The sequence below is a fragment of the Medicago sativa genome, chromosome 8, assembly GCF_051527215.1.
Source record: "Medicago sativa cultivar Bolivia chromosome 8, Bolivia_mono, whole genome shotgun sequence".
Lineage (NCBI taxonomy): Eukaryota > Viridiplantae > Streptophyta > Magnoliopsida > Fabales > Fabaceae > Medicago > Medicago sativa.
The window spans coordinates 20,868,298-20,893,862 of record NC_140756.1 but is presented as its reverse complement, the minus strand read 5'-3'; the positions used below and the strand labels follow the sequence as shown (position 1 = coordinate 20,893,862).

At 34.6% G+C, this 25,565-nt stretch overlaps 4 protein-coding genes and 2 pseudogenes across 4 annotated transcripts; 4 read left to right on the top strand and 2 right to left on the bottom strand.

Moving 5' to 3' along the window:
* Nucleotides 1–6,194: 6,194 nt before the first annotated feature.
* LOC146897731 (protein FAR-RED IMPAIRED RESPONSE 1-like) lies at nucleotides 6,195–9,153 on the bottom strand. The gene is made up of 5 exons (XM_085736458.1): nucleotides 9,055–9,153; nucleotides 6,782–8,924; nucleotides 6,577–6,702; nucleotides 6,359–6,415; nucleotides 6,195–6,245 (listed from the first exon to the last, which is right to left on the bottom strand). The coding sequence occupies exons 2-5, from the start codon at nucleotides 7,658–7,660 to the stop codon at nucleotides 6,195–6,197; spliced, it is 1,113 nt and encodes a 370-aa protein (XP_085592584.1). The 5' UTR covers nucleotides 7,661–8,924; nucleotides 9,055–9,153.
* LOC146897732 (protein FAR1-RELATED SEQUENCE 5 pseudogene) lies at nucleotides 7,673–8,500 on the bottom strand (annotated as a pseudogene).
* Nucleotides 9,103–11,075, top strand: LOC146897730 (F-box/kelch-repeat protein At3g23880-like). Its single transcript, XM_085736457.1, has 3 exons — nucleotides 9,103–9,117; nucleotides 9,681–9,987; nucleotides 10,045–11,075. The coding sequence occupies exons 1-3, from the start codon at nucleotides 9,103–9,105 to the stop codon at nucleotides 11,073–11,075; spliced, it is 1,353 nt and encodes a 450-aa protein (XP_085592583.1).
* A 4,079-nt stretch (nucleotides 11,076–15,154) lies between these two features.
* LOC146897729 (uncharacterized) lies at nucleotides 15,155–17,197 on the top strand. The gene is made up of 3 exons (XM_085736455.1): nucleotides 15,155–15,412; nucleotides 15,520–15,585; nucleotides 15,915–17,197. The coding sequence occupies exon 3, from the start codon at nucleotides 15,917–15,919 to the stop codon at nucleotides 17,195–17,197; it is 1,281 nt and encodes a 426-aa protein (XP_085592581.1). The 5' UTR covers nucleotides 15,155–15,412; nucleotides 15,520–15,585; nucleotides 15,915–15,916.
* A 751-nt stretch (nucleotides 17,198–17,948) lies between these two features.
* Nucleotides 17,949–21,878, top strand: LOC146897728 (uncharacterized). The gene is made up of 5 exons (XM_085735748.1): nucleotides 17,949–18,230; nucleotides 18,353–18,503; nucleotides 18,701–19,096; nucleotides 19,307–19,783; nucleotides 20,903–21,878. Exons 1-5 carry the CDS (start codon nucleotides 18,070–18,072, stop codon nucleotides 21,215–21,217), a joined length of 1,500 nt encoding a protein of 499 aa, XP_085591874.1. The 5' UTR covers nucleotides 17,949–18,069; the 3' UTR covers nucleotides 21,218–21,878.
* LOC146897727 (F-box/kelch-repeat protein At3g06240-like) lies at nucleotides 21,731–25,244 on the top strand (annotated as a pseudogene).
* The last annotated feature ends 321 nt before the right edge of the window (nucleotides 25,245–25,565 follow it).

Here is a 25,565-nt window from a genome sequence, read left to right as displayed (position 1 = left end):
CATTTTATGACCTCTGCCCTCCTGACTATCAGATAAAGCTTTAGATGTTCACAGGTAGAATCAATAAATGCTGAGTGTGTATTGCATGCAATGACAAAAATAATTTTTATTTTCACATATTCAATAAAAAGTTATGTAAGCACATGGCCCTTCTAGATAACCTTCATCTTGTTTGACTAGGGTTCGTTGATTCTGATAGGACGCGTATACAACTTTGACACCCGTGCTAGTGTATGAGCGTCATTGAGCGACATAATTTGTTTGTCTTTTTGCAAAATTTATCCTATAGTTTGAAAAAGGTTCTAGTAGTGATATACAATTGAACAAAATATTGCCAAAATCAGATTGGTTGTTAGAACTCATGATGTTTTCCACCACTAGCTTACAATCTACTAGTTTAACTTGCACCATTGATAGTCCTAGTTCTGCAAGCCATTATATAGCTTCCTTTAATCCTAGTGCGCTCTCCTTCTAGTGGAGTAGGATAATACTCAAACCACTTCGTTAAAGCTTTTAGAAAACAACCTTGAGCGCTCTAGATGCACATTCCAACACCAAAGCATTGTTGATCATTAAATAGGACAACATCAATTACACTTTACATATCCTTCATCTGGGGGCTGCCATCAAACTGCACTATGACCATATTTCCTCTGTTTTGTCGCGGAATTCTTCTCACGAGTTGCACACCAACGGTAAATGATATCACGCGCCATCTGAATTGTTGTCAAAATAGTCTAATGTTCGGTCTCCCACACCTTGTTGTTCCGTCTTCTCCAAACATACCATAACATCATCACCATATTTCTGTAGATATGATCTCAAAATCTGCAATATAAAGATAATAGACATTCTTTCAGGCTGGAGAAATAATAAGCATTGAATATTAGTACTATACTAGTAGGATTTTTTTTTTATTTTTTAAATCACCTTATTTTGGTCTCATTAAAATTATCATACACAGATTACTGTTACATTAAAGAAGCTTGAATGTCCATCTAAAGTTGCACCACATTAAGAGAAACATGCAAGATACAAAGATCCTCTTAAAAAAATTCTCCTTATTCCCAAAACTAGTGCAATGCATCAAAACATAAAACAGTTTTATCTTTTGGTGTTTTCATTCAAATTGGAATTTACAACAACCATTTATCTTATGCTCATTGTGTGTGCTCATGAAGCATAGAAATAATTTTTTCTTACTTTTTGAAGTCAACATTGATGTGGTACTTGGCTCAGTTCTTACGATAACAAACTCGAATCATTTCATTAAAATCAAATCAATAATACAAGGCGGACTATACTCAAAAACACGGTGACTAGCAAAAGACCATGATGCTGGAGCCAAACTATGAGCAACACGATTGACTTAGAGTTTTGTTTGTTTTAAAGGATTCCTTTGTGTTTTCTTAAGGTGTCCAAACTCATTAACATAAACCATCTCCCCATAAATCCCATGATATAATAAACCCTCTGACAGTCGGTATTAATTTTCGCGTGAACATTGCATTTGGCATACATTAGTTAATTGCTTCCCTGTGAGAATGATTTCGAGCGCGCGCATGAATTTAATTTGTAGAAGATTCAGCGCCATTTGGATATATTTCTTAACATATTTTTTCATAATTCTCCCAAAATATATCGTTCATACTCTTCCAAATGCACCATAAAACCATTAACATCACTTCTTTTTCCCTCGAGATTTATTTTCAGCAAATTGAACAGACATGCAACTGCAATGTCCACAACACTCATTGCCAGATCAACTTCTGTATTGCGTCCAGCTTTCTCCCAAACAGCCTCCATGTGAGCTCGACTTCGGGCAGAAAAGAGGTCATTGAACACCTTTATACTGCACTTAATGATTTTTCAATATACCGTCGGTAAATTTGTGCAGGTTGGCAAAGCCTAGAGCTCCGGTGAAAGTTGTACAAACAGATGAGAGTCGACCAAAATTTTTATAGAAAAATTATATGTTGTCAGGTCTAAATGAATTTTTGAAAGTTTTGCAAAACAAATAAATGCATTGAAGATATCAATATGGAAATAAAGACATTTCGTAATTGTGTCGTAACATTTTATTCTTTTAATTGTTTTTTGGGATGTCTAGCAATGATTTTTCGGTAGCTATATATTTTCTAACGATTTTTTGGGCTGTCAATATAAATTGGCATTTTTCTAGTAGTGTAATATATGAGAATCAAATTACACCGATTTAGTTTTACAAATGTTACACGTTATTTTTTACTCGATGCATATTTTTTAAATTTGATCATTATGTTGTAATTTTATATCATTTGATATGTTAGTGAGATCCATCAAAATTAAGTGTTTGTTTGTTCGTTGGTTTTCGGATGGTTTTGGAGATGAGGGATTTGGAGGGCTAACTTTATAATCTTTTGTATTTATTTTTTTTATTTTTATGTTAACCCTCTGGCCAAGAAAAGTCTGGCCAAGAACAAACTTATAATATATGCTAATGTATGATGCTGTTCTTTTAAATTTTTTAAAATGTCAAATAAATATACAAAATAGCCCTCCAAAGCTCTATCCTCTAAAAACAATCTGCAAAAAGGATTTATGAGTTTTTATTGAGCATTGTCAATATGTTAATCTTGTGTCTCGATAACATTCTAACTGATTTTAGATTTGTGTAAAATTTTACATAGGCAATCTATATAAATTAAAGGCTTAAATATGTTATTCGTCCCTGCAAATAGGGGTCGCTTAAAATTTCATCCCCGCAATCGCTAATCCTTTTTTTTTGCCCCTGCAAAGTTTAATCAGTTAAAAATTCGTCCCTTGACCAAGTTAATGACTGCCACGTCATCAAATTAACAAAATGGCACGGGAATTGACGAAAATACCCCTGGATTATTTTTTTTTGTTTTTTTTTCCTTCAAAAAAAAATTCAGTTTTTTCCCGAATTTTTTTTACGATTTTTTCCCGAAAATTTTTCAGTTTTAATTTTAACAGTTTTTTTCCGAATTTTTTTTTTTGACTTTTAGTTATTTTTTCAGATTTTTTTAATTTAAAAAAGAATTTTCAAAATTTTGAAAAAAAAATTTTTTGAAGGAAAAAAAAATAGCCCAGGGGTATTTTCGTCAATTCCCATGCCATTATGGTAATTTTGATGACGTGGCAGTCATTAACTAGGTCAATGGACGAATTTTTAACTGATTAAACTTTGCAGGGGCAAAAAAAAAGGATTAGCGATTGCAGGGACGAAATTTTAAGCGACCCCTATTTGCAGGGACGAATAACATATTTAAGCCTAAATTAAACTTACAATTCAACGATCAAATTTAAAAAATATTTATAAAAAAAGAATGAAAAGTACTCGGCATAACATTATATTAATATCTATAAAGGAATTTTTTGACAAAATTAATATTTTTAAAGGGATATAACATGACATTACAATGTATATGACCCGTGTTTTGCACGGGTGCAAAGGTCTAGTTTGATCATTCCTCGTGTTTTTTACACGAGAAGTGCTATTCAGTACGGACAAAAGATCACGGAATTTCACGGACGCGTGTTTTCAGCTATTTTGCACGCATAGTTTTGAAACCTGGCTCGGACCGGCCGGTCCGACCGGTTGAACCGTGAACCGGTGGTGTAACCGGTTCAAGTTGTTTATCAGATCGGTCATGCAATTGAACCGGTTAAAACCGGCGTGGCTCGGTAAAAACCGGTGAAAACCGGTGACTCGGCCAGTTTTCCGAGTCAATCCGGTTTTGCAATTTTTTTTCAATTTCTGTCATAATTAGTCATTAAGCACGGATTAATACTAATTAATGCGCGGTTTAATACATTTAATACCGATTAATGCTTCAACAACTTGGACTTTTGTAGAAAAATCTAAAATATGAAAAAATTGGGAACATGGGAACAATAGGAATCAAACCGTGGACATTAAAATGAATAGTTGGAAGCTTAACCATTACAACAACTTTTAATCTTTGTTATAAATTGAAATATATTATATATGTAAATATATTACATTTTAATTTTAAAACAAGAGAGAACACATCATTTTTTTTTCTTTTAAAAAGATCACATTATTGTTAAATATAATATTTACAAAATAATAATAATAATATACACAACATTTTTTTTTTAGGAAATCTAAATATTATATCAATATTAATATTAATATATATGCAAAACAAAATCTATTTCCTGTCATTAAAATATAGCTGTACATATATTAATATACATATTACATGTCACTTTTTTTAGTTTTTAAGTGAACGAGTCACCAATTAAATCCGATTTAATCCGGTTAAATAGCTATATAAATTTAATCTCAAGACCGAGTTATCTAACCGAGTCATCCGAGTTGATCCGGTTCAGTCATGCGGTTTGACCAATGACTCAGTGACCCAGTACCCCTGCCGAGTCGATGACCGAGCCGAGTTTTAAAACTATGTTTGCACGCGCTTCAGCATCTGTTTTTTTTTCAATTAAGAACAAAAACTCTCATTTAAACGAAACCCAGAAACGAAACCCACGTTCGCCACTCTCTCCCGCCGCAATTGTTTCTCCTTTCCCGCGAATCAAAACTCTGATTGGAATTCACTCTCATTTGTTGTGAACTAGTGAACTAGCGGCGTCGTCGTCTTCTAGTTTTCGTGCTCTTGCCTTTGTGAATCACCGTCTTTGTCTTCTCGTTTCCGTGCTCTCGCCTTTGTGAATCAGGTATGTTAAGAAATTGTGCACATATGTATACCCCCAATCTCTGCATCGCTGATAAACCATCTTCTTCCTAGTTTTACTGCTGTATTGTACTGAGTATTCTGTTTCAGAAACGAGTTGTGTTGAAATTGCATATTGTGGCTATTGTGCCAGGTGTTTGTGGAAAGTCCTCACAGAAAACATACAGCTTTTGCATTCAGTTTTTCCAGCAATGGTTACACAATGCATCATCTTTCTTAATTGTAGAATTCTGAAAGATACTTAATTGTAGAATTCTGAAAGATATAAATAGATCTGTGAACTATGAGCATATGGTAATAATAACCAAGAACCAAATGGTTATGTAAATACAAAAAATGACACCAGTAATCGTAAGCTTTTCTTCCTTAGCTCTATAATCTTCATTTACTTTGCTAGTACTGCTCTGTGGTTGAGTATTTGATTCCAGAACATTGCCTTCAACCTTTGGTATATTGTCAGCTTCACTAAAATCACATAAGGTGTCTACAATAATGGATCTACCAACGTTTTGCTGGTTATGTTATGGTGTTGGTAGGCCTGCTGCTACTGTTGTGTTGCGGGTTCTATTTCCTGTTAATTTGTGTACCGCATTTTTCGGCCCTTTTTTTATCTTCTGTTTGTTTTGTGAGCTTTTTAGTGTGCCTTGTTGTTCTGAATTTTATCAAATCTGCTTCTGTTTTGCTCTAAATACGTTTTTTATTACAGGATATTGATTATGGTCAGCTTCTGGTACTGATGGGATATGCTAAAACAGCAAGTGTGGTAAGGAATGAGTGCAAGCATTGCTGGCCTATGCTGCCAAGTGCCAACTGGTTTTGAGCTGATGCACAAAGAAAAGATATGCAAATGGAAAAGCTCCATATCAGATAAAATGTTGCTACTGAAGTTTTGGAGCTGGATTTTGCAATCTTTGATGTATGTGGCTGATATCTACACAGCTTTTGGTGGACACATCATTATGATGAATTGGTTCAGAAGCAATTGTATTGTCTAAATCATTCTTTTAGTTAGGGAACCTTTTGATCTTTAGAAAGTCTATGTGACCATGATAGAAGTCTCTATTAAGACTATCCATGTAACGTAATATTACTCAAATCTATGTAATACATTTCATCGAATGAAAATTGTAGACACATCATTTTATGTATTTCAAGCTTTAAATTTTTAAGTTTTTTTTTTAGAATCAGCAAATTTATTAACAACGAGCGCGTGCGTAGCACAACTAAAACTTGCGGACATCAGAAAACAATTACAACAGGGACTGATATAGCAGCACCCCAACTGTCATAACAGCAAAACAAAACAAGCCCAACCAAGCAAAAAAATGCGACAGAAAATCCTTTAAGTAATATTACTTTCAGCATCAATAACATGATAATCCTTACAAATCAAAATATCCAAGTTCTAACACAAAATAAAGCTAAAAAAATCCAAAAGTTGTGTTTATTCATGTCTTTTGATGGCTGGATCATTCAACTTGTGTCTCTATGATTATTGTGCTGGTCATTCATGTGGTGTTGTTCCTAGAAAAAGAGACAAAGGGATTAGTGTTTTTTGTATTAAAATTTGCTTGTATTCCCACACAATAAAAAACCAACAGATTGTATTTTCATACAATAAGACTTCAAACCTATACCTGTAACAAATCAGAACAAGTAGCATTATGGTTTATGACCTGAGAGTAATAAGGAGCCTGCAAAGAATATATAATTAACCACTTATGTTCATTATAAAAATGTTCAAATAAAAACAAAACAACACCAAAATCTATATTTGCACCTTGTTTACTTGACCAAAATGTTCTTGATTTCTATGTAAATATTTTAGTGTGAACACCAAAATTTATATTTGCACCTGATTTGCATGACTAGTATATGCTTTGTTTACTTGAATGCTCTCTTGTGTGCCAATTCTATCACCAAGTTGAGATCTGTAAAACACTTCGTGTTCAATTTCTTGACCTCTAGATGTACATTGGCCCTGCCATAAAAATTCTTAAATTAGACATCTCAACTATTATACCTATAATATCAATAAATACTATAAATTTCACACTCACCTCTTCTTGAACTTGAATATTTTTACTATTTTGGTAGCTTTTTTTAGTTTTCTTTTGTGCAAGCTTCTTCTTCACAATCTGATCAACTATAGAAGTCTTCCTTTTCGAAGGAGGACGCCCTTTACTTCGAGCTACTTTAGGATCAAGAATGGTAGCTTGGTTTTGAGCTGAACAATCTTCTTCTACAATTCTAGGAGATGTTTCATTACATGGTAACTCAATTTTCATGTTTACAATCAAGTTCATCACTTTCACTAAATCATCTTCACTATTTATCCTCGTTGAAGCAAATTCATAAAAGGCATCACAAGCTTTACCTACACGTTGCAATTCAGTTTTTCCAGCCAAATTATCAAAACCACATTTAATAAGTGTATACCTCCGCTTTATATCCTTCCTCCACCGTGCCGAAATATAATTAGATGGCACGAAATCTGTTTTTCCTATGAGCTTAAGCACACAAAGGATGTGCCTACATAAAATGCCTTTAAATTCAAACAAGCAGCAGGTGCATTTTAACACAAAGTCTTTTTCATTGAAGAACACCATGAACACAATATCTTTCATCTTGTCATATACTTTCTTACTTTCTGTAACAGAAAATATTGAATCCAAACCCTCCAATCTGTTGAAACATGCATGACAGTACATCATAGAAGCTATTTCCAATTGGAATTCCTTAAACTTTGCATTGGTAAATGCTTTTTGGAATTGGAACTCAAAGCCAAAGTGACTAATACAAGAAATGACTGTATTAAAAGAACGAAAGTCAGCAATGTTTTCCTTTTCAATTTTATCTTTCAATGCATTATCATATTGCTCAACAAATTGCTTCAATGTTGTCTTTGAGCTTACATATCCATCAAAAAGCGAGTTCATACTTTCACTTCGTTATGTAGTTGACATTCCAGCCCAAAATGTGTCCCTTACATATGCAGGGACCCAACGATGTCGCTCAACAAATAACCCTTTCAGCCATTCGTTATCCTGTAGTTTGTAACACTCAATCATATTTTCCCACCTCGTCATAAAATCACTTTTGGTAAAAGAATCATATACAATATCATGCAAAAGTGTTTTGATAGACTCGTAGTCAGAGTGGCTACCAAACTTTTCTGGAATCTTTTTCATTAAATGCCATAAGCACCACCGATGACGAGCTTTCGGAAAGACATTCTCAATTGCATTCTTCATTGCTCTGTCTTGATCAGTGATTATGGCATTTGGAGAACGTCCATGCATACATTCCAACCATGTCTTAAATAACCAAGTAAAAGTTTCAGTATCCTCATTTGACAACAGAGCACAACCCAACAACATAGACTGACCGTGATGATTTACTCCAACAAAAGGAGCAAAAAGCATGTCATATTTATTTGTTAAGTAAGTGGTGTCAAAAGTTATGACTTCGCCAAAATATTCATATGCAACCCTACATCTTGCATCTGCCTAAAACACATTTCGTAACCGACTTTCATCATCCACATCCATCACATAATAAAATTGACTGTTTTGCTTTTGCATCCTCACAAAATATTTTTGCATTGCTTCAGCATCTCCAGTCCCAAGTCGCAGTCGTCTTGCTTTGTCTATGTAGTTTCTGCAGTCTTTTTCTCCAAATGTGAGATTTTCATACCCACCTGCTTCAAAGACAAAGGATCGGAAATTTCTACTTATATTGATCCCAGCTTGATCATTGAGTTCTAACTTCCTCTTCATTGTGCCCCTATTTTCTTGTTCGATCTAAAATACCTTGCTTTCCCTGGACTTAGATCATGATTATGCTAAAAAAAAACACTTTTAATTTTAGTTGTTCCATCTAAATAAATACACGCATTCAATCTAGCCTTACACTGCGTTTGAGTTATAGGATTTGGCTCTAACAGATTCTTTGAGCGACTCACATACTTTCTAGCTCGACTACATGCTAAAGTAAAATACATTTTCCCCTCATCTCCTTTTTTTGAACTTATTTTTTTAACTCCAAAACCCACCCGTTCAGCATAATTCTTGTAATACTCAGTAATTTCCTTTTCAGATCCGAATGACATCCCATCACAAGGTGTTTCTTCTTCACAAGTACCATTTGCTTCTAAACAATCATTAGTTTCCAATTCATCACAAGACTCAAATCCTTCTTGCACTAATACAACAAATTAAAAAAAAAAACCTATATTAATTGACTAACACAGTTAAGTAAATGAAAAATCAATCAATCGGCGCAAAATTTCTTCTAATGATCTATAAAAACAAAAAATACACAAAATACTTACTTGTAGGTAAATTAAAACTGAAATACTCTGCTTTAGTGCTATGAATCAATGGAACCTATGATGGTAAGCAAAAACAGAGCATGAGAATGAATATGAGACCTGATTCAAAGAGACAAGAGTGTGAAAAAGAGAACGACGACCCTATACCACAACAATTGAGATTGAATTTCAATCAGATTCTTCGATTAGCGGGAAAGAGGAGAAAATTGCGGCGGGAGTGGTGAACGTGGGTTCTTTTCTCTGTTTTTGTTTTGGTGAACGGTGTTTCACTTTCATTTCTATTAAGGGTTTTTATTATTTATTTAATTTAATCTTGTTTTTATTGGACAAAGAAACTGCAGCGCGTAGCAATAACAAGTTTTCACGCGTCCTCCGTATTTTTCCGTATTCAAAATTGCCGTACGATATATCATTTTCCTTTTTACACACACCACACACATCTCATTTTTTTTTTTTTTTGAATACATTGCCCGTTATCAACTATTGTTTCAATGGTCTCTCAAAAAAAAAAAAAACTATTGTTTCAATGGAAACAAAATTAAACTAAGTAAAAAAGAAAAAATATAACAAGAAAAGTAAACACCCAGACCATTTACAACTTTGGCCCACTGTATTTGATTACGTAGAGAAGAAGGACAAATTGTTTTGCCTTTGTTAGGGTTCAACACTTCAACCTAAGCCGCCGAACTCAGAAACCCTTCCAAAGGGATTACAAGTTGATGATGATGAAGAAGAAGGAAAAGGACATGAAAAAGAATAAGTTACCATTACCTCCGGTGTTCCTTCCCGACGATCTCATCGCTGAAATCCTATCATTACTTAACGTGAAAACCATTGTCCGATTCAAATGCGTGAGCAAGTCATGGAACACTCTCATTTCCCATCCAACCTTCGTCCAAAAACAACTTAAAAAGTCCTCTCAAAACCACCCACGACTCCTAATCCTATATTGGATATGCCTTTTTGGTAGTGTCCAAACCCTACCTGTAGCTCGTTTGCTTGAGAATTCGTCCATCACTGTTTCCTGCGACGATTGCTATGGCGGCTGCTGTTTGAATCACAATTGTGAGGTTGTTAATTCTTGCAACGGATTACTGTGCTTTCTTTCCTGTTCATATAATAGGGGGCATCCTAAGTATTATTGGTTTCATACATGGAACCCTGCCACGGGAACAAGATCTAAAGCAGCATATGGGACTTGTCACGACTATAACCTTCGGCGACGCGGTTTGAAGTTCATTTTTGGTTCCGAAGCATTTGGTTTGAATTATCATCATGATCATTACCATCGACGATCAATATTAGGCTGTTTGAAGTTCACTTTTGGTTGTGACATTTTAACTGAAACTTTCAAGGTCGTAGAGTTTTGCGCAGAACGAGATGAAGAAAACAACTGTCCATGGAGAAGTCATGTCAGAGTTCTCAGTTTGAGTGATGATTGTTGGAGAAATATAAACAGTTTTCCTTTGATTCCTCTCATCTCTCCATTTAATAATGGTGTGTATTTTAGTGGCACTATTTACTGGTTGGCTATTCAGAACTATTTTTATCCTTTCTATGATCACGAGTCTATTACTCATGTTGATCAATTCAAGATTGTTTCCCTTGATCTTTCAACTGAGACATACATGCAATTTTGTTTGCCTTCTGGTTGTGACGAGGTCCCCGGCTTTCAGCCAACTCTTCAGGTTCTTTTGGACCGACTTTGCTTTTCACACGATTTCAAGAAAACTCAATTTGTTATATGGAAAATGGAAGAGTTTGGATTTCAAGAATCTTGGACTCAATTATATAGAATTGACTACTTTAATCTCGAAATGCATGACCTTTCAATTAGATGGGGTATTCCATTGTTGTTGCCATTGTACCTTTCTTGGAATAAAGATACCTTGATATTAGCATATCGTGGAGATGACGAAGCAGTTATTTATAATCAAAGGGAAAATAGAGTCAAGAAAGTTGGAATTTCCAGAAAACTATATTGGTTCTCCTATGTTGAAAGTTTGATTTCAACTCCTTGAAAGTAAGTTCCCTTCTACTACTATTTAATTGTTTGATTCTATGCTAATTCATGTATGTTGTTTTAAATCTTTGTCATGTATCCTTGAATGATTATCTATTGGTCATTGCTACTAGTTTTCCAATCTACTGGATTGAATGAATTAATTTTTATTTTATAATAATTATTATTATTAATTACAAGCTAGAACACTACAAGAATTCCCAATATTACTAACCAACTCCAAATTGCATTACTGAGGGATTTAGGCCCTCAGTAATTACCGGCGGAATAAACCTTCAGTAACATTAAAAAAACCCTCAATAACGTTACTGACGGATAAATCCGCCAGTAATATCAATAAAGAACCTACGATGTATTACTGGCGGAAATATTCCGCCACTAATGTAAACGCACATGCTTTTGCTTTACTGAGGGATATAAGTCCGACAGTAATAGTATAACGGATTAAATATTCCGCCAGTAATGCAATATATCCGCCAGTAATGTAAACACACATGCCTTTGCGTTACTGAGGGATATAAATCCGACAGTAATAGTATAACGGATTAAATATTCCGTCAGTATAACGGACATAAAAGAAGATTGATTCCTTCTTGGATGTTACAGAAAATGTTAAATACAAATGAAACTAAAAAAAAGACCGCACAACACATACATCAGCCGCTAGGAACCAGCCCTGAACCATCTCAGCGAGCAAAACACTCCCTCAGATTCCAAAAAACCTTTTTTGAAGAAACATAGTGATCCTAATGCCAAATATACATAGTGGACATTATTCTTAATCTAAATTTGTTTCCCCTAGTTCAAGCACATTCATGTTGATTTTGATAATGAGAACTATTTTATTTCTACACTTAATGATATTTATATTGCAATAGAATCTATTTTTAAATGACACAACCGTTGTATTATAGCCGGTACAACAGGCTAAGATTAATGGCATCATGGTTGAATGCTGCTATATTTCCTTCTTTTTATGTTTTGTTGAATGTATATTTTTGAATTACAGGTATGCAGCTCCGACTCCAAGAACATTGGCTGTACATGGAAGTATGGTAGGAAAATCTATCCTTAATGGGGATTAGAGTGAAATTGGAGAGTTATTTGAAAATAGAGTTGAAGAAGCATTTGTTATGAGGAAATAAAATAAATGTCATTGATCTTGTGAAGAATGATGATAGATGGTACAATTTTTGTTAGATTTTGATTATGTACTACGAAATAGCAATCATCATTTTGCCATTTTTATTTAGGATTGATAACTTGAACTTTGTATGGCCAGCAACTAAATTTCTCTAGTTTTAATTTATGACTTGCATCTTTAGTTATGTTTTTTTATTTTGAGGGTGGATCTTTAGTTATGTTGAAATTCATATACGTAATATATCAACTTATATATAAGAAGCTTATGTTAATTATGTGTGTGTAATTGATCACCTATTCCGAAGACATTATCTTGTTCTAGGACTATTCTATCAGCAAATATGTCAGGAATTCTTATTTCTTTGTTGGATTTCTCCTAGCATCATGTTGGAGGATCTCTCAATCTTCTACACTTTCTATGTATATATTCGATTCAAAGTGTTCTGTAAGGTATTTTCACGTAATCATAATGTCGACTTTTTTTTTTTTTAAAACTACCTCATTTTGCTCTCATTGAAATCAATACACACACATTACAGTTACAGTAAGGAAGCTTGTATGCATATCTAAACCTGAAGACATAAAATGCTTGATCTGTTGTTTATATGCTTTTAGTGATAGTGATTGGGCTGCATGCATGCCTAGATTCCAAAAAGTCTGTCACATGATTCAACATTTTTCTTAGTTCACCTCTCATTTCTCGGAAATCCAAGAAATAAACTGCCATTTCCCATTCTTCGTCTGAGGCGGAATATTTCTTGCATACTCCTCCTATCCCAATTTATTGTGATAGTCAATCTGCAATTCAAATAGCTCAAAATCTCTCTCTTTTTCTTATGATCATATCAATCATATTGAGTTGGAATCTAGTGTTGCTTTTCACTCTATTGTTTCCAAGTTGAACCTCATTCACATATTTGGTTCCATCTTGATTTGTGAATTGATACAGTTTTCCCTTATACTCACACTACCTCCTAGCAACCTCCTTCTAGAGGTCTTCTCAAGTGCAATACAAAAAAAGGTTCTCTCATATTTCTCTTCTCTCAAAATATTTTTATTTATTTATATTCATCAAATTTATAATGAAGAACTAAGCATACTTCTGCCTGATTAGCTACTTCTTTAAGAATTGGGACAGTGTGTATTGATCATATTGTAGCTGTCACTTAACTATCTGAGGAAATTTTGTACGGGTAAAATGTTTAAAATATAAAATAGTTTTCCTTTGATTCCTCTTACATCTCAATACAATAATGGTGTATATTTAAGTGGCACTATTTACTGGTTTGCTATTCAGAATTATGTTTACCCTTTTCATGATTATGAGTCTATTACTCGTGTTGCTCAATTAAAGATTGTTTCCCTTGATCTATCAACCGAGACATACATGCAATTTTGCTTGCCTTTTGGTTTTGATGAGGTCCCCGGCTTTCAGCCAACTCTTCAGGTTCTTTTGGACCGACTTTGTTTTTCGCACGATTTCAAGGAAACTCAATTTGTTATATGGGAAATGAACGAGTCTGGATTTCAAGTATCTAAAACTCAATTATTTAGAATCTTGGATTTCCTGAGTGTAGTGTTTTCATTTAGATGTATTTTTTATACACTTTGAGTTTTAATAAAATTTAGCTGTTAAAAAAAATTAAACAAACATAGTGATCCTAAAACCATGTTTAGAGTTCAGCTCTCTATTCGTCGTTTAAGCTATACACTTGTGCAAATAAATACATTCGGAATATTATTGTTGATCGAATTTTATTTACCCCATTTCAAGCACATCGATGTTGATTTTGATAATGAGAACTATTTTATTTGTATACCTGATGATATTGATATTGCAATAGAATCTACTTTTTAATGACTCAACCCTCGTACAACAAACAGGCTCAGATTCATGGCATCATGGTTAAAGGCTGCCATATTTCCTTCTTTTATTGAAACTTTTGACCATTTTCATTATGCTTTCATTTTTTCCCATTGTGTATGTTTTAGTTATACCTTGCTCCAACTAGTAAAATTGGTAGTCTCCAACAAGATGTACCTTCTAAAAAGAAAACAAAAAGTTGATTTAGGGTCCGTTTGGTTCACGAGTTTTGATGCGGAGGGGAGTGAACATTTTAATTTTTTTGTGTTTGGTTCAATTTTTAAGAGGGGAGGGGAGGGGAAGGAAGGGGAGTCAAATCCCTTAAGGGAAGAACTAGTGAAAGGGAAAGTGAGACAAGAACATGACAACCATGGCGTGTGAATATTCAAAGGGCGACGCATAGGGAGACAATGGTGTTGAGGGTGATGAGGACGCAAACGAGTGGCATAATACGAAGTTATTAAAAAATATTTTTGATCGGATTATTTTAATATGTTAGGGATTTTGAAATTTTTTTCCAAAGCATGATTTTTATTTGAGATATTTGTTTTAAACAAGCAGATCTATGATTTTGTTAGGTTAGTTTTCAAAAAGTGTCCATTTTTTGTGGACCCAAAAATGAAAGGTTAAATTGGTTAATTTTCGTGATGTTTCCGTGATTTTCCTTTTCATGGAGACGCACTACAAGAATTCCTCAATATACTAGCCAATTTAAAATTGCATTACTGGGGGATTTAGACCCTCAGTAATTACTGGCGGAATAAATCTCCAATAACATTAAAAAAACCCTCAGTAAAGTTACTGACGGAAAAAACCCTCAATAATTCCATGACTTACATTACTGACGGATAAATCCGTCAATAATGAACCATCAAATTATTACTGGCGGAAGTGATCCGCCAATAACGTAAACAACATGACTTTGTTTTACTGAGGGCTATACATCCGTCAGTAATTTTATAATGAATTAAATAGTCCGCCAGTAATGCAAAGTAATCCGCCAGTAATACTGTCATTTAATATTCCGCCAGTAACGAACAAAATCCGCCAGTAACTAAAGCATACAATCCGCCAGTAGTCCCCCTTATCCGCCAGTAATGGTCGGTGGCCCCATCCGCCAGTACTGATACCAAATCCGCCAGTAATGTTATGCAGTCTGAATTTTTTTTTGCCGAATGTATACTCCTTCTCAGCTCTCAATATCTCATTCACAACAAACATTTTCTTTCTTCCTTCCAAAAAAAACAACCATTATCTTTCTAAAACAATTTTCTACCATCTACTAAATTTCTTCAACGTTTTTCTACACAATTCTTTTTCTCATCAAGGTAAAGACTTATATTTTTTATTAATGTTAGATGTATTGAATTTATTTTCTTAATTATTTTGATATTGATAGATTTTAAATTTTTATATAGTTATTGATATTCTATAGATCTTAGCTGTTTATTGGTGGTGTTGATGGGAGCAATTCTTAAAGTGAGACTCTAATTGACACAAGGTTAGTAGTCAAATTAAAATTGTACAATTTGTTTTGTTTAATAATATTTTTTTTAAAGAATTGTTCAATAATTGTTATTTTTTAATATATATTTTAGTGTTATTGTGATTTTTTTAAGTGTTATCACTGTAACTTGAGTCTAAAGATGAAATTTTGTAAAATTTTATTTTATAATTTATTGACTCCTTCAATTTGTATGTGTGTGAATTTATTTTAAAAATTAAATTTTTTTAGTAATTGAAACAATTTCAAAAATAAATTAAAAAAAGTAGAAATTAAAGTGTTTTAGTGATCTTTATTTTATATTGACCATGTTATATGCATTACAGGTATGGGTGATCGTAGTTGGATGTATGATAGAAATCATCATGATAAAAGAGGGCAAGTTAAGGAGCTTTTTAAGTTAGGTGTTGAACTTTTTTTCAGTATAGTAAAAGTTAAGCCTGTAGTCATAAATGAAGGGGGAATTAGATGTCCGTGTGTGGTTTGTGATTGTAGGTGCATTCGCAGTGAAGACGAAATTAGGTTGCATTTATATAGTAAAGGTTTCAGACCTAACTATTGGATTTGGACAAGTCATGGTGAATCGTCATTTGTGGCACCTCCGATAGTTAATGTAGGTGTCCAAGAGAGTCATGTAGTAGGTTCATCAAGTGGTACCCAACATGTTCAATTTGAAATGATGGATAATATGATAGTGGATGCTCTTGGAGTTAATGCTGGATTAGATGCTGAATATGATGAGGTGCAGGATGATGTCGAGGTAGATGAACCCCCAAATGAAGAGGCCCAAAAATTTTATAATATTTTGAAAGAAACAAATAAACCGTTGTTCCCAGGGTCTCCTCATTCAAAGTTATCAATGTGTGCAAGACTTATAGCCCAAAAGTCTCAATTTCATGTTCCTGAAGAAGCTTTAGATTTGACGACCAAAATGATGTTGGATTCAACACCCATACCTGATGGCTTGCCAAAAAGTTTTTACGAAGCGAAGCAGCTAGTGTCGAAGTTAGGACTTGGTGTGAAGAGAATTGATTGTTGTGTTAAAGGTTGCATGTTGTTCTACGACAACGAATTTGGTGTAAAAGATGGACATCTAGTCGAATGTAAATTTTGTCAAGAACCAAGGTATAAAGGAAGCAAACACTCTAGATCAAGCAAGGGAAAACCCGTTCCAAGAAAGGCATTGTTTTACTTACCTATTATACCAAGACTACAGAGGATGTATGCATCAATGCAAACTGCAGAGAAAATGACTTGGCATTCTCAAAACTACGAAAGAAGAAATAATTCAGGTGAGCTACGACATCCGTCTGATGGTCTGGCATGGAAGCATTTTGATCAGAAACATCCCAGTTTTGCCTTAGAGCCACGCAATGTAAGACTGGGTCTATGCTCTGATGGATTTACACCACACATTCAAGGTTCGGGTAAACCTTATTCATGTTGGCCTATAATTGTCACTCCATATAATCTTCCACCTGATATGTGCATGTCGAAACCATACATGTTTTTAGCTGCCGTAATACCAGGTCCAAATAATCCAAAAGTAGGCATTGATATATATTTGCAACCTTTGATTGATGATTTAGGGATTCTTTTAGGCAAATAAAGTTAAGGATTTAACAAGAAAACAATTTGAAATTAGACCTACAAGATAGCAAATGGAATGAAAGAACTCTAAGATGAAAGTGTTATCAGCAAGAGAACCAGAGAGAATTGACGGTTTTCTTTAAAGAAATTAGGACTTAACAGAGCAAAAACAGTGTTAATATATGAAGGGAGGTATTTGTCCATTTTAGAAAAATTAAGGGGGGTTAGTGTTTATTTTAAAACTAGAAGGGATGTGAATGACATTTGAATAAACTTTAAGGGAGGTAAGTGTAATTTACCCTAATTTCAAACTCTATTATTTTGTTTAGAAGCCAATTTTTCTGTCCCCTTTTCTGTGAAAGATTGTCCCTGTTTATAGTGTAAATTTAATGGCCAAAACCTTGTTTTCTTTATAAAAAATTCTGTTGTTTTACTTTAACTTGTGAACTATTTCAGAGGATTGTATGTATAGAGATTGTCACTTAAGGATAGAACATTATGATATCATCTCTATATAATATTTTTCTGTTGTTGTATGCTAGACTTTGTATTTTGATGCTGCATAGTGTATATTTTATATCAAGAGAATTTTTCTGTTTGTCCCTGTTTATAGTGTAAATTTCATGGCCAAGAGAATTTTATATCTATACCAACATCCTTACAGAATTGCAATATTTGTTGGTTTAATCTCATTTTTCTTTTCAACTCTGTTCTTATATGTTCTTATAATTCATTTTCTTTTCTTCTTTCGTTTGCTATATATAGACGGATGGAGAAGAGCCACCACAGCCACCCCTGCCACTACAACCACCACAGCCACGCCTGCCACCACAGCCACGATCAAATAGGAGAGGACCAAAAATAAGAATCCACAACTCTTCCTTTGTTCCGATGCCACAGACTCAGCGACCCGATGGACAACCACAGTTAGATCCTCCTGCTGATCCTAATCTTCCGGAATTCGAATATACACGTCTAGACATCTTTGATCCTAATGTGAAGATTTTAGTTGATCGACATGACCGATATGTCATTACCGCCGTCTCTGGGACGTAAGTGTTTATAATCTTGGTCCTAATATGTGATTCTAATGTGTTGGTAATGCTGTAAGATTTTGGTTGTTCCTAATGTGTTCTAATGTTGATCAACAATTAAGTTTTTTTTTTTCATTTAGGTTTTTGCCTAACAGGTTGGCCACGGAGTCGATCACAGCAGTTATTGAAGCCAGATATCAGAAACCATGGCTATCATGGGGTGAAATCATTAATGAAGGCAAGAATATGGCTAACAACAAGCCAAGGGATGAATTTTGGAATATGTTCAAAGTAAGTTAAAAATTAATATATTTAACTAAATATATTTTATGGAAGCCTTTCAAGCATGCTGTTATTTTAACTAAATATATTTTAACATCACATTTATTTAAGAAAGATATTAGGTAATTGGCTACTGTTATTATTTAACATCACATTTATTTAAGTAAGTGTTTTTTGGTAATTGGCTACTGTTATTATTTTTGCAGGAGAAATGTACTTGGAAAAAAGATGAGGATCGTGAAATTAGTAAAGCTTTTGACAGTGCATGCTGCACGCGCCTCTCAAGCATGCTTTTGGTTGCGCGCAACAAGCGTGGACCGAACGATGAAAATCGTCCAAAATGGATTGGCGAAGGCACATGGCCTGAGTTGTGTAAGAAGTGGAATACACCAGAATACCAAAAGAAGTGTGCACAGAATAAACTTAATAGACATTCAGCAAAGGCAGTTACCAACACACACTCAGGGGGGTCTGTAAATGCTACTACATCGAGCTTCAGACACGAAGCACAATATGGACGACTTCCAACCTTATTGGAGACTTTTGATTATTTTCATTTTAAAGATGGATTGCCTCGTGATAAAAGATCAGAAAGCATACATGTACGTATAATATTAATATTAATATTTTTATTTTTATTAAATATATCAATTAATGGCTTCACTGTTGGTGTTTTTATGGTTTCACTTTTGGCTTTCACTCAATAGTTCAAGTTGGACTGTTGGTTTTTTCACTGTTGCGTTTAGAGCAGTTCAGATGTTTGGTTTGTTTTAGACAAGATAACTTCAATTTTATTTTGAATATATGTGCAGGAGACCATGAAAGAATTTATTGAAGTTTTTCAAAGTCAGCAGGATAGTCTTTCCCCTTCTGATCGAGTTGATTCCGACACTGCTAGTGAAATTATAATGAACAAATATATAGAGACTACGGGTGGGAAGAACAAGGGCCGTATTGTTGGTGCTGGTAGCAACTCTTCGTTATATCAAAAGGATTCGTCTGGCAAATTTATAGATACTCGCCTTAACTCATATGGTAGCACAAGTCGGTCATCTCGTAGACACGACGATCCTATTTATACTGAGGTTGAGCAGTTGAGGGCTGAGAATGCGATATTGAAGGCACAACAAGAACAACTTGTTGAATCACAAGAAGAAATGAAGAGCCAAGTAGCTGAATTGATGCAAATGCAAAGAACCATGCTAGAGCAACAACGGCGATCTCGTGGGGATACATCACAACTTGAACCATATGATCACGCGAGAACACCGCAATATGATGATTTTGGGGTATGATCTTATATCTGATTCATTTTTTATTTTATTTTTAAGTTTTATTACTTTTTTTTGTTCTGTTTTATTAGCAATTTAGTACTAAGATTTCTGGTGGATTCTGGCTACATTATATTCTGCTTAATTCATTCTTTCCTTTATCCGTTCAGTACATAAGGTAGAGAATAATAAGATAGCTTCCTTGAAAATAACAGTTGTATACAATAAGATAGCTTCCTTTAGTTGAGTGATTTAATTGACATATCCTTTTTGCATTTGATTGGGTCATAAGTTAGATATGCATGAGAGCTTTAATGGTGAGCTCGCTTAAATTTGTCCAATTGTATGGTAAGGTTATGATGAACATCTTAGCAATTTGAAAAGGCAAGGCTTTCCCGTCTCTCGTCTGTCAAGATAGTTTTGGTATAAAGATGTTTAGGTGCAACTCTCTTTGTGTCCGCGCCTTGCCTTCTGGTTTTCTGCTGCTGTGCTACCTTTTTGGTGGTTCTGTTCCTGGTTTGTTGCTGTTGTGAGCCTGGCAGCTTGCGTCCTGTTGCTGGGGGCTGTCAGTTGGTCCTGTGGTGCTTCTTTTAGGCTGTCTGGACTCTCTTTTTGGGTGTGCACCGTCTGTGCTGGCTTCTGCTGGGCTCGGTTCTGTTAGTGTCGGAAGGGAGTGTTTGCCTGGGGTATTTTTTCCTGCTGTCAGCTGCTGTTCTGGTGTGTCATTCTGGGTTCTGCTTCGGCAGTTTGGTTTGTGGCGACTGTCCTTGTTTTGTGTGGGTGGCCTTTGAGTTTATTACTGTTTAGATTTGAAATATGTTATCAAAATTGAGAGAACACGCATAACCTTAGTTGATATATGCATTTCTTTTAATATCATTGTCCTTGCTCAAACTCTTGTTCTAGGTAGATGAATAAATTAGTTTTCTTTTCAAATAATTGGTATTTAGAAACTCTATGCTAATTGGTCTACCATTCATTTCCTGAAAACTATTCTGTTCCTAAAATCAGAACATTTAGTCCGAGGCTTTCCAGGAAAAACATATGATTTTTGCAGGTATATATAAATATGAATTCAATATTTCACTGGAATTCTTTTATTTCCAAAATAATCATTTTCTTTTCCTATCATCACAGCAGCCGTCGATGGTTAGGAGCATAATACCGCACTTAAACAAACGCCCTCGCCTACAACCCCAACATGTGCGTGGTGATCATGAAGAGCATCATAGACCTCATATTCCTGTAGGTGATCGCCAGACGTCTTGTTCGACGAGATCCGCTATCAATGCTGCTGATTTCAACATACCAGATGGTGAAATATTTTTGCGAAACTATAGTAATTTTCTGGATAATGCTTCACAAGATAATCCCCAGAATATGGGTAGAGGAGGAAATAGATCATCAGGTGGGAGATCCGGATCAAATTTGCCTCAATACTATGATGATTAGTTTTGACAATTCTCTGTGATGTGGTGGTTTAGGGAACTAGGCAGTGGTTTTTTTTTTGTTTGTTTTGTAGACTAGTTGGTTGGTCTTTATTTTGCTGCTGTTAGAATGTGTGTCTTAGCTGTGCAGAATCAGGGAGCACACAAGGACTGTTTGTGTGTGCTTCCCTTGTTATATTTTGTTGTTTTTTGCTGCTTGTTGAACTTGCTGCTGTTATAACCTTGTATTTGTGTACTTTGCTAGAGTTGGTAGTTCTTATACCTTCCTATGCTAATGAAAATTGTTGATCCAACAAAAAAAAAATGATTTCTTTAATTTATTTGTCAAATTAATTTTATTTCATTAGGATGTGCTGTAATTAATTAGACCTATTTTTTATTTAAATATAAAGAGAATTACTGGCAGATATTTTAGCCAGTAGTGTCTTTCACCACATTGATTACTGGCGGACCACATTGATTACTGGCGGATTTTCTTTTTAATATTATTTTTAAAGCGAAATTACTGGCGGATAAAATGGCCAGTACATTTGGACGTAACATTACTGTCGGAATAAATCAGCCAGTATTTATTTGTCAAAAACCTTGTAATACATTACTGGCGGATTATTCTGACAGTAATTACTGGCGGAATATTCAGCCAGTAATTACTGGCGGAAAAATCCCTCAGTATTGTTTCCTCAAATCACCCCAAACACTACTGACGAAAAATTCCGCCAGTAACATTTCTGACGCTCATATTACTGAGGGACTCGAATCCGCCAGTAATGCGTATTACTGAGGGATTTTTTGCATTACTGGGGGATTATTTCCACCAGTAATAAGGGAAATTCTTGTAGTGACGGTGGTGGTGAGGGTGATGACGGCACAAACGAGTGGCGGAAGACGAAGTTATCAAAGAATATTTGTGATCAGATTATTTTAAAATGTTAGCGATTTTGATTTTTTTTTCAAAGCATGATTTTTATTAGAGATATTTGTTTTAAACAAGCATGTCTATGATTTTTTTCAGGTAAGTTTTTGAAAAGTGTCGATTCTTGGTCAATTTGAACGTGTATTCATTCAATTATAATTTCTACAAAAAGGGTGTCATAATCAGACTTGACATGTGACTGACGAAAATTTTTCGCTGAATATTTGAGCGCTAGAATGTGCGGAATGATTTTTGATAAATATTGTCGATGAATTTGTACAGGTTGGCAGAGTTTAGAGCTCTAGCAAACGTGGTACAAACAGAGGAAACTCTGCCGAAAATTTTGCAAGATAAAAAACGTATTGAAGATGTCTTGATCGACATAAAGATATTTCCTAATTGTGTCGCAACATCGGTCGATGGACATCGATACTTAACACCATCTACCCTCTTTGTATCTCTGTGGTTGAGTTGACAATTGATTTGATCCAGCTGAACCTTCAAACCAGAGAGCGTGACATCAGTGCGAATCCTAAACAGATGGGGTGGTTTTCCTCCGTTGGTGTTCGGATCAATGACATAAATGTCCATGAATTTTTTGGTGTGGTTTACTGCTTATGAAACAGGCACACTAATTTATAGAAATTTTAGGACATCGTGGACCAAAGAAATTGTTCGTGCAATGTGGACTACATAAAAAAATCATTTACATAAGAATTTTGGATTGTAAAATCCGAAATATCCTTCACCCTACAAAGTACGAAGTTTAACTCATTATTGAAGCATTTCGGATTGTATTATCCCAAAGTATCTGGAATATTTTCGGATTGTATAATCTGAATCAACTCAGAGTGTTGGACGGTTACTTGCTCACCAAGACTAATTCATGGAAAATATTTTTCAAAGGGTTTTATCGGCTTTAATGGATGGTTAGGTTCTTTGAACACGTTTTTTGACCCTCATTTATGAATCGTTACACTCTATGCAACTCATTCATCACCAATTTCCACTATAAATACCTTTAAACATTCACAACTTCTCCTCTCATCATCTCACACTCTCTCATCCTCCTTTCTTCTACAACAATGTGTTTTCATCGTTGGTTTTTCATACAAAAAGACTACTCTAGAATTTCGGAGATTGTATGCACAGTCAATGGAGATGGTGCCACACTGCAAAGAAATGTCATCTGTCTGGGTAAGAGGTTTGTCTGCTTGGGTGTAAGGTCGATCATCAAGGTCTCTTTCGCCCTAGAGAGGAAACAAACCTTACTTTAATAAATTAGCATTACGTGTTTAAACTTCAACTTTATTGTAAATGTATTGATATATTAATAAAATAAAAAATTTGTATCATCTTTGTCCCTTTGTTTTGTTTATATTTACATTTATTTTATGTTTTTGACATTTATAATTATATCATTGAAATAATATATGCCACTCTTTCTTTAAAAATTCGGGCAAAACATAATTCGGATTATATAATCCGAACAAAGGGTAATTTTGAAAGAAAAAAAAAATAGGGCGCGTGAGAAACGGATAGGGTGGAAAAAGTAATAATCTTGATATATTAATAGTCTTGGTGTGACCGGTGGTATGTTAGGGTTCAACGCAAAAACTATATATATATATATATATATATATATATATATATATATATATATATATATATATATATATATATATATATATATATATATATATATTCTTGTTGCTGCACAAATTGTTTTGCTTTTGTTTTGTTAGGGTTCAACACTTCAACCTAAACCACTACTACTCATCCCGCCAAACTCAGAAACCCTTCCAAAGGTTGAAGAAGATAATGAGGTATTCCAAGTTGATGAGGATGAGGAAGAAGAGGAAGGAAAAGAAAAAGAACAAGCTACCATTACCGATGGTGTTCCTTCCCGAGGAACTCATTGCTGAAATCCTATCACTCCTTAACTTTAAAACCATTGTCAGATTCAAATGCGTGAGCAAGTCATGGAACGCTCTCATCTCTAATCCAACTTTCGTCCAAAAAATAAAGTCCCCGCGCCTCATACTCACACCACCATGTTGGGTATACCCTATGAAAACTGTCCAATCCCTCCCCGTAGCTCGTTTACTCCAGAATCCGTCCATCACTGTTTCCGGTGACTTTTGCCACCGCGGTGGTGGTTTGAATGACAACTGCAAGGTTGTTAATTCCTGCAACGGATTGGTATGCTTTATTTTCTGTTCTGATAATATGGGGTATCATAAGTACTGGTTCCCTGCCACGGGAACAAGATCTAAAGCATTTGGGACATATCATGACTATCACCTTCAGCTATACGGTTTGAAGTTCAGTTTTGGTTCTGAAGCATTTGTGAGTTGTGATCATGACTATAACCAACGACGGTCTCTATTAGGCTCTTTGAAGTTCAGTTTTGGTTGTGACATTTTAACTGGAAATTACAAAGTCGTGGAGTTTCGCGCAATACAAGATGATGAAGACAACAAATGGTCTATGGAGAAATCATGTCAGAGTTCTCAGTTTGAGTGATGATTGTTGGAGAAATATTAACAGTTTTCCTTTGATTCCTCTTATCTCTCCATTTAATAACGGTGTGTATTTGAGAGGCACTATTTACTGGTTGGCTATTCAAAACTATTTTTATCCTTTTTATGATCACAAGTCTATTACTCATGTTGATCAATTCAAGATTGTTTCCCTTGATCTTTCAACTGAGACATACATGCAATTTTGTTTGCCTTCTGGTCTTGATGAGATCCCATGCTTTCAGCCAACTCTTCAGGTTCTTTTGGATCGACTTTGCTTTTCGCATGATTTCAAGCAAACTGAATTTGTTATATGGCAAATGAAAGAGTTTGGATTTCAAGAATCTTGGTCTCAATTATTTAGAGTTGACTACTTTAATCTTGATATTCATAACCTTCCAATTAGACGCGGTTATCCATTGTTGTTGCCATTGTGCCTTTATGAGAATGGTGATACCTTGATATTAGCATATCGTGGAGATGACCAAGCAGTTATCTATAATCAGAGAGAAAATAAAGTAAAGATAATTAGAATTTCGGGCAAACTATGTCGATTCTCTTATGTTGAAAATTTGACTTCAACTTGTTGGAAGTAAGTTTCTTTTTACTATTTTCAATTGTAATGATATTGATATTGCATTGGAATCTATTTTTTAATGACATGGCCGTAGTATTATAGCCTGTACAACAGGCTGAGATTCATGGCATCATGGTTAAAGGCTGCTATATTTCCTTCTTTAATTGATACTTTTGACCATTTTCATTATGCATTCATTTTCTCCTTTTGTGCCTGTTATGTTTTGTTGTTTTACTTCTAGTCTTATGGATATTTTTGAATTATAGGTCTCGAAGTGAAATTGGACTAAGTGAAATTAGAGAGTTACTTGAATGTAGAGTGGAAGAAGCCTTTGTTATGA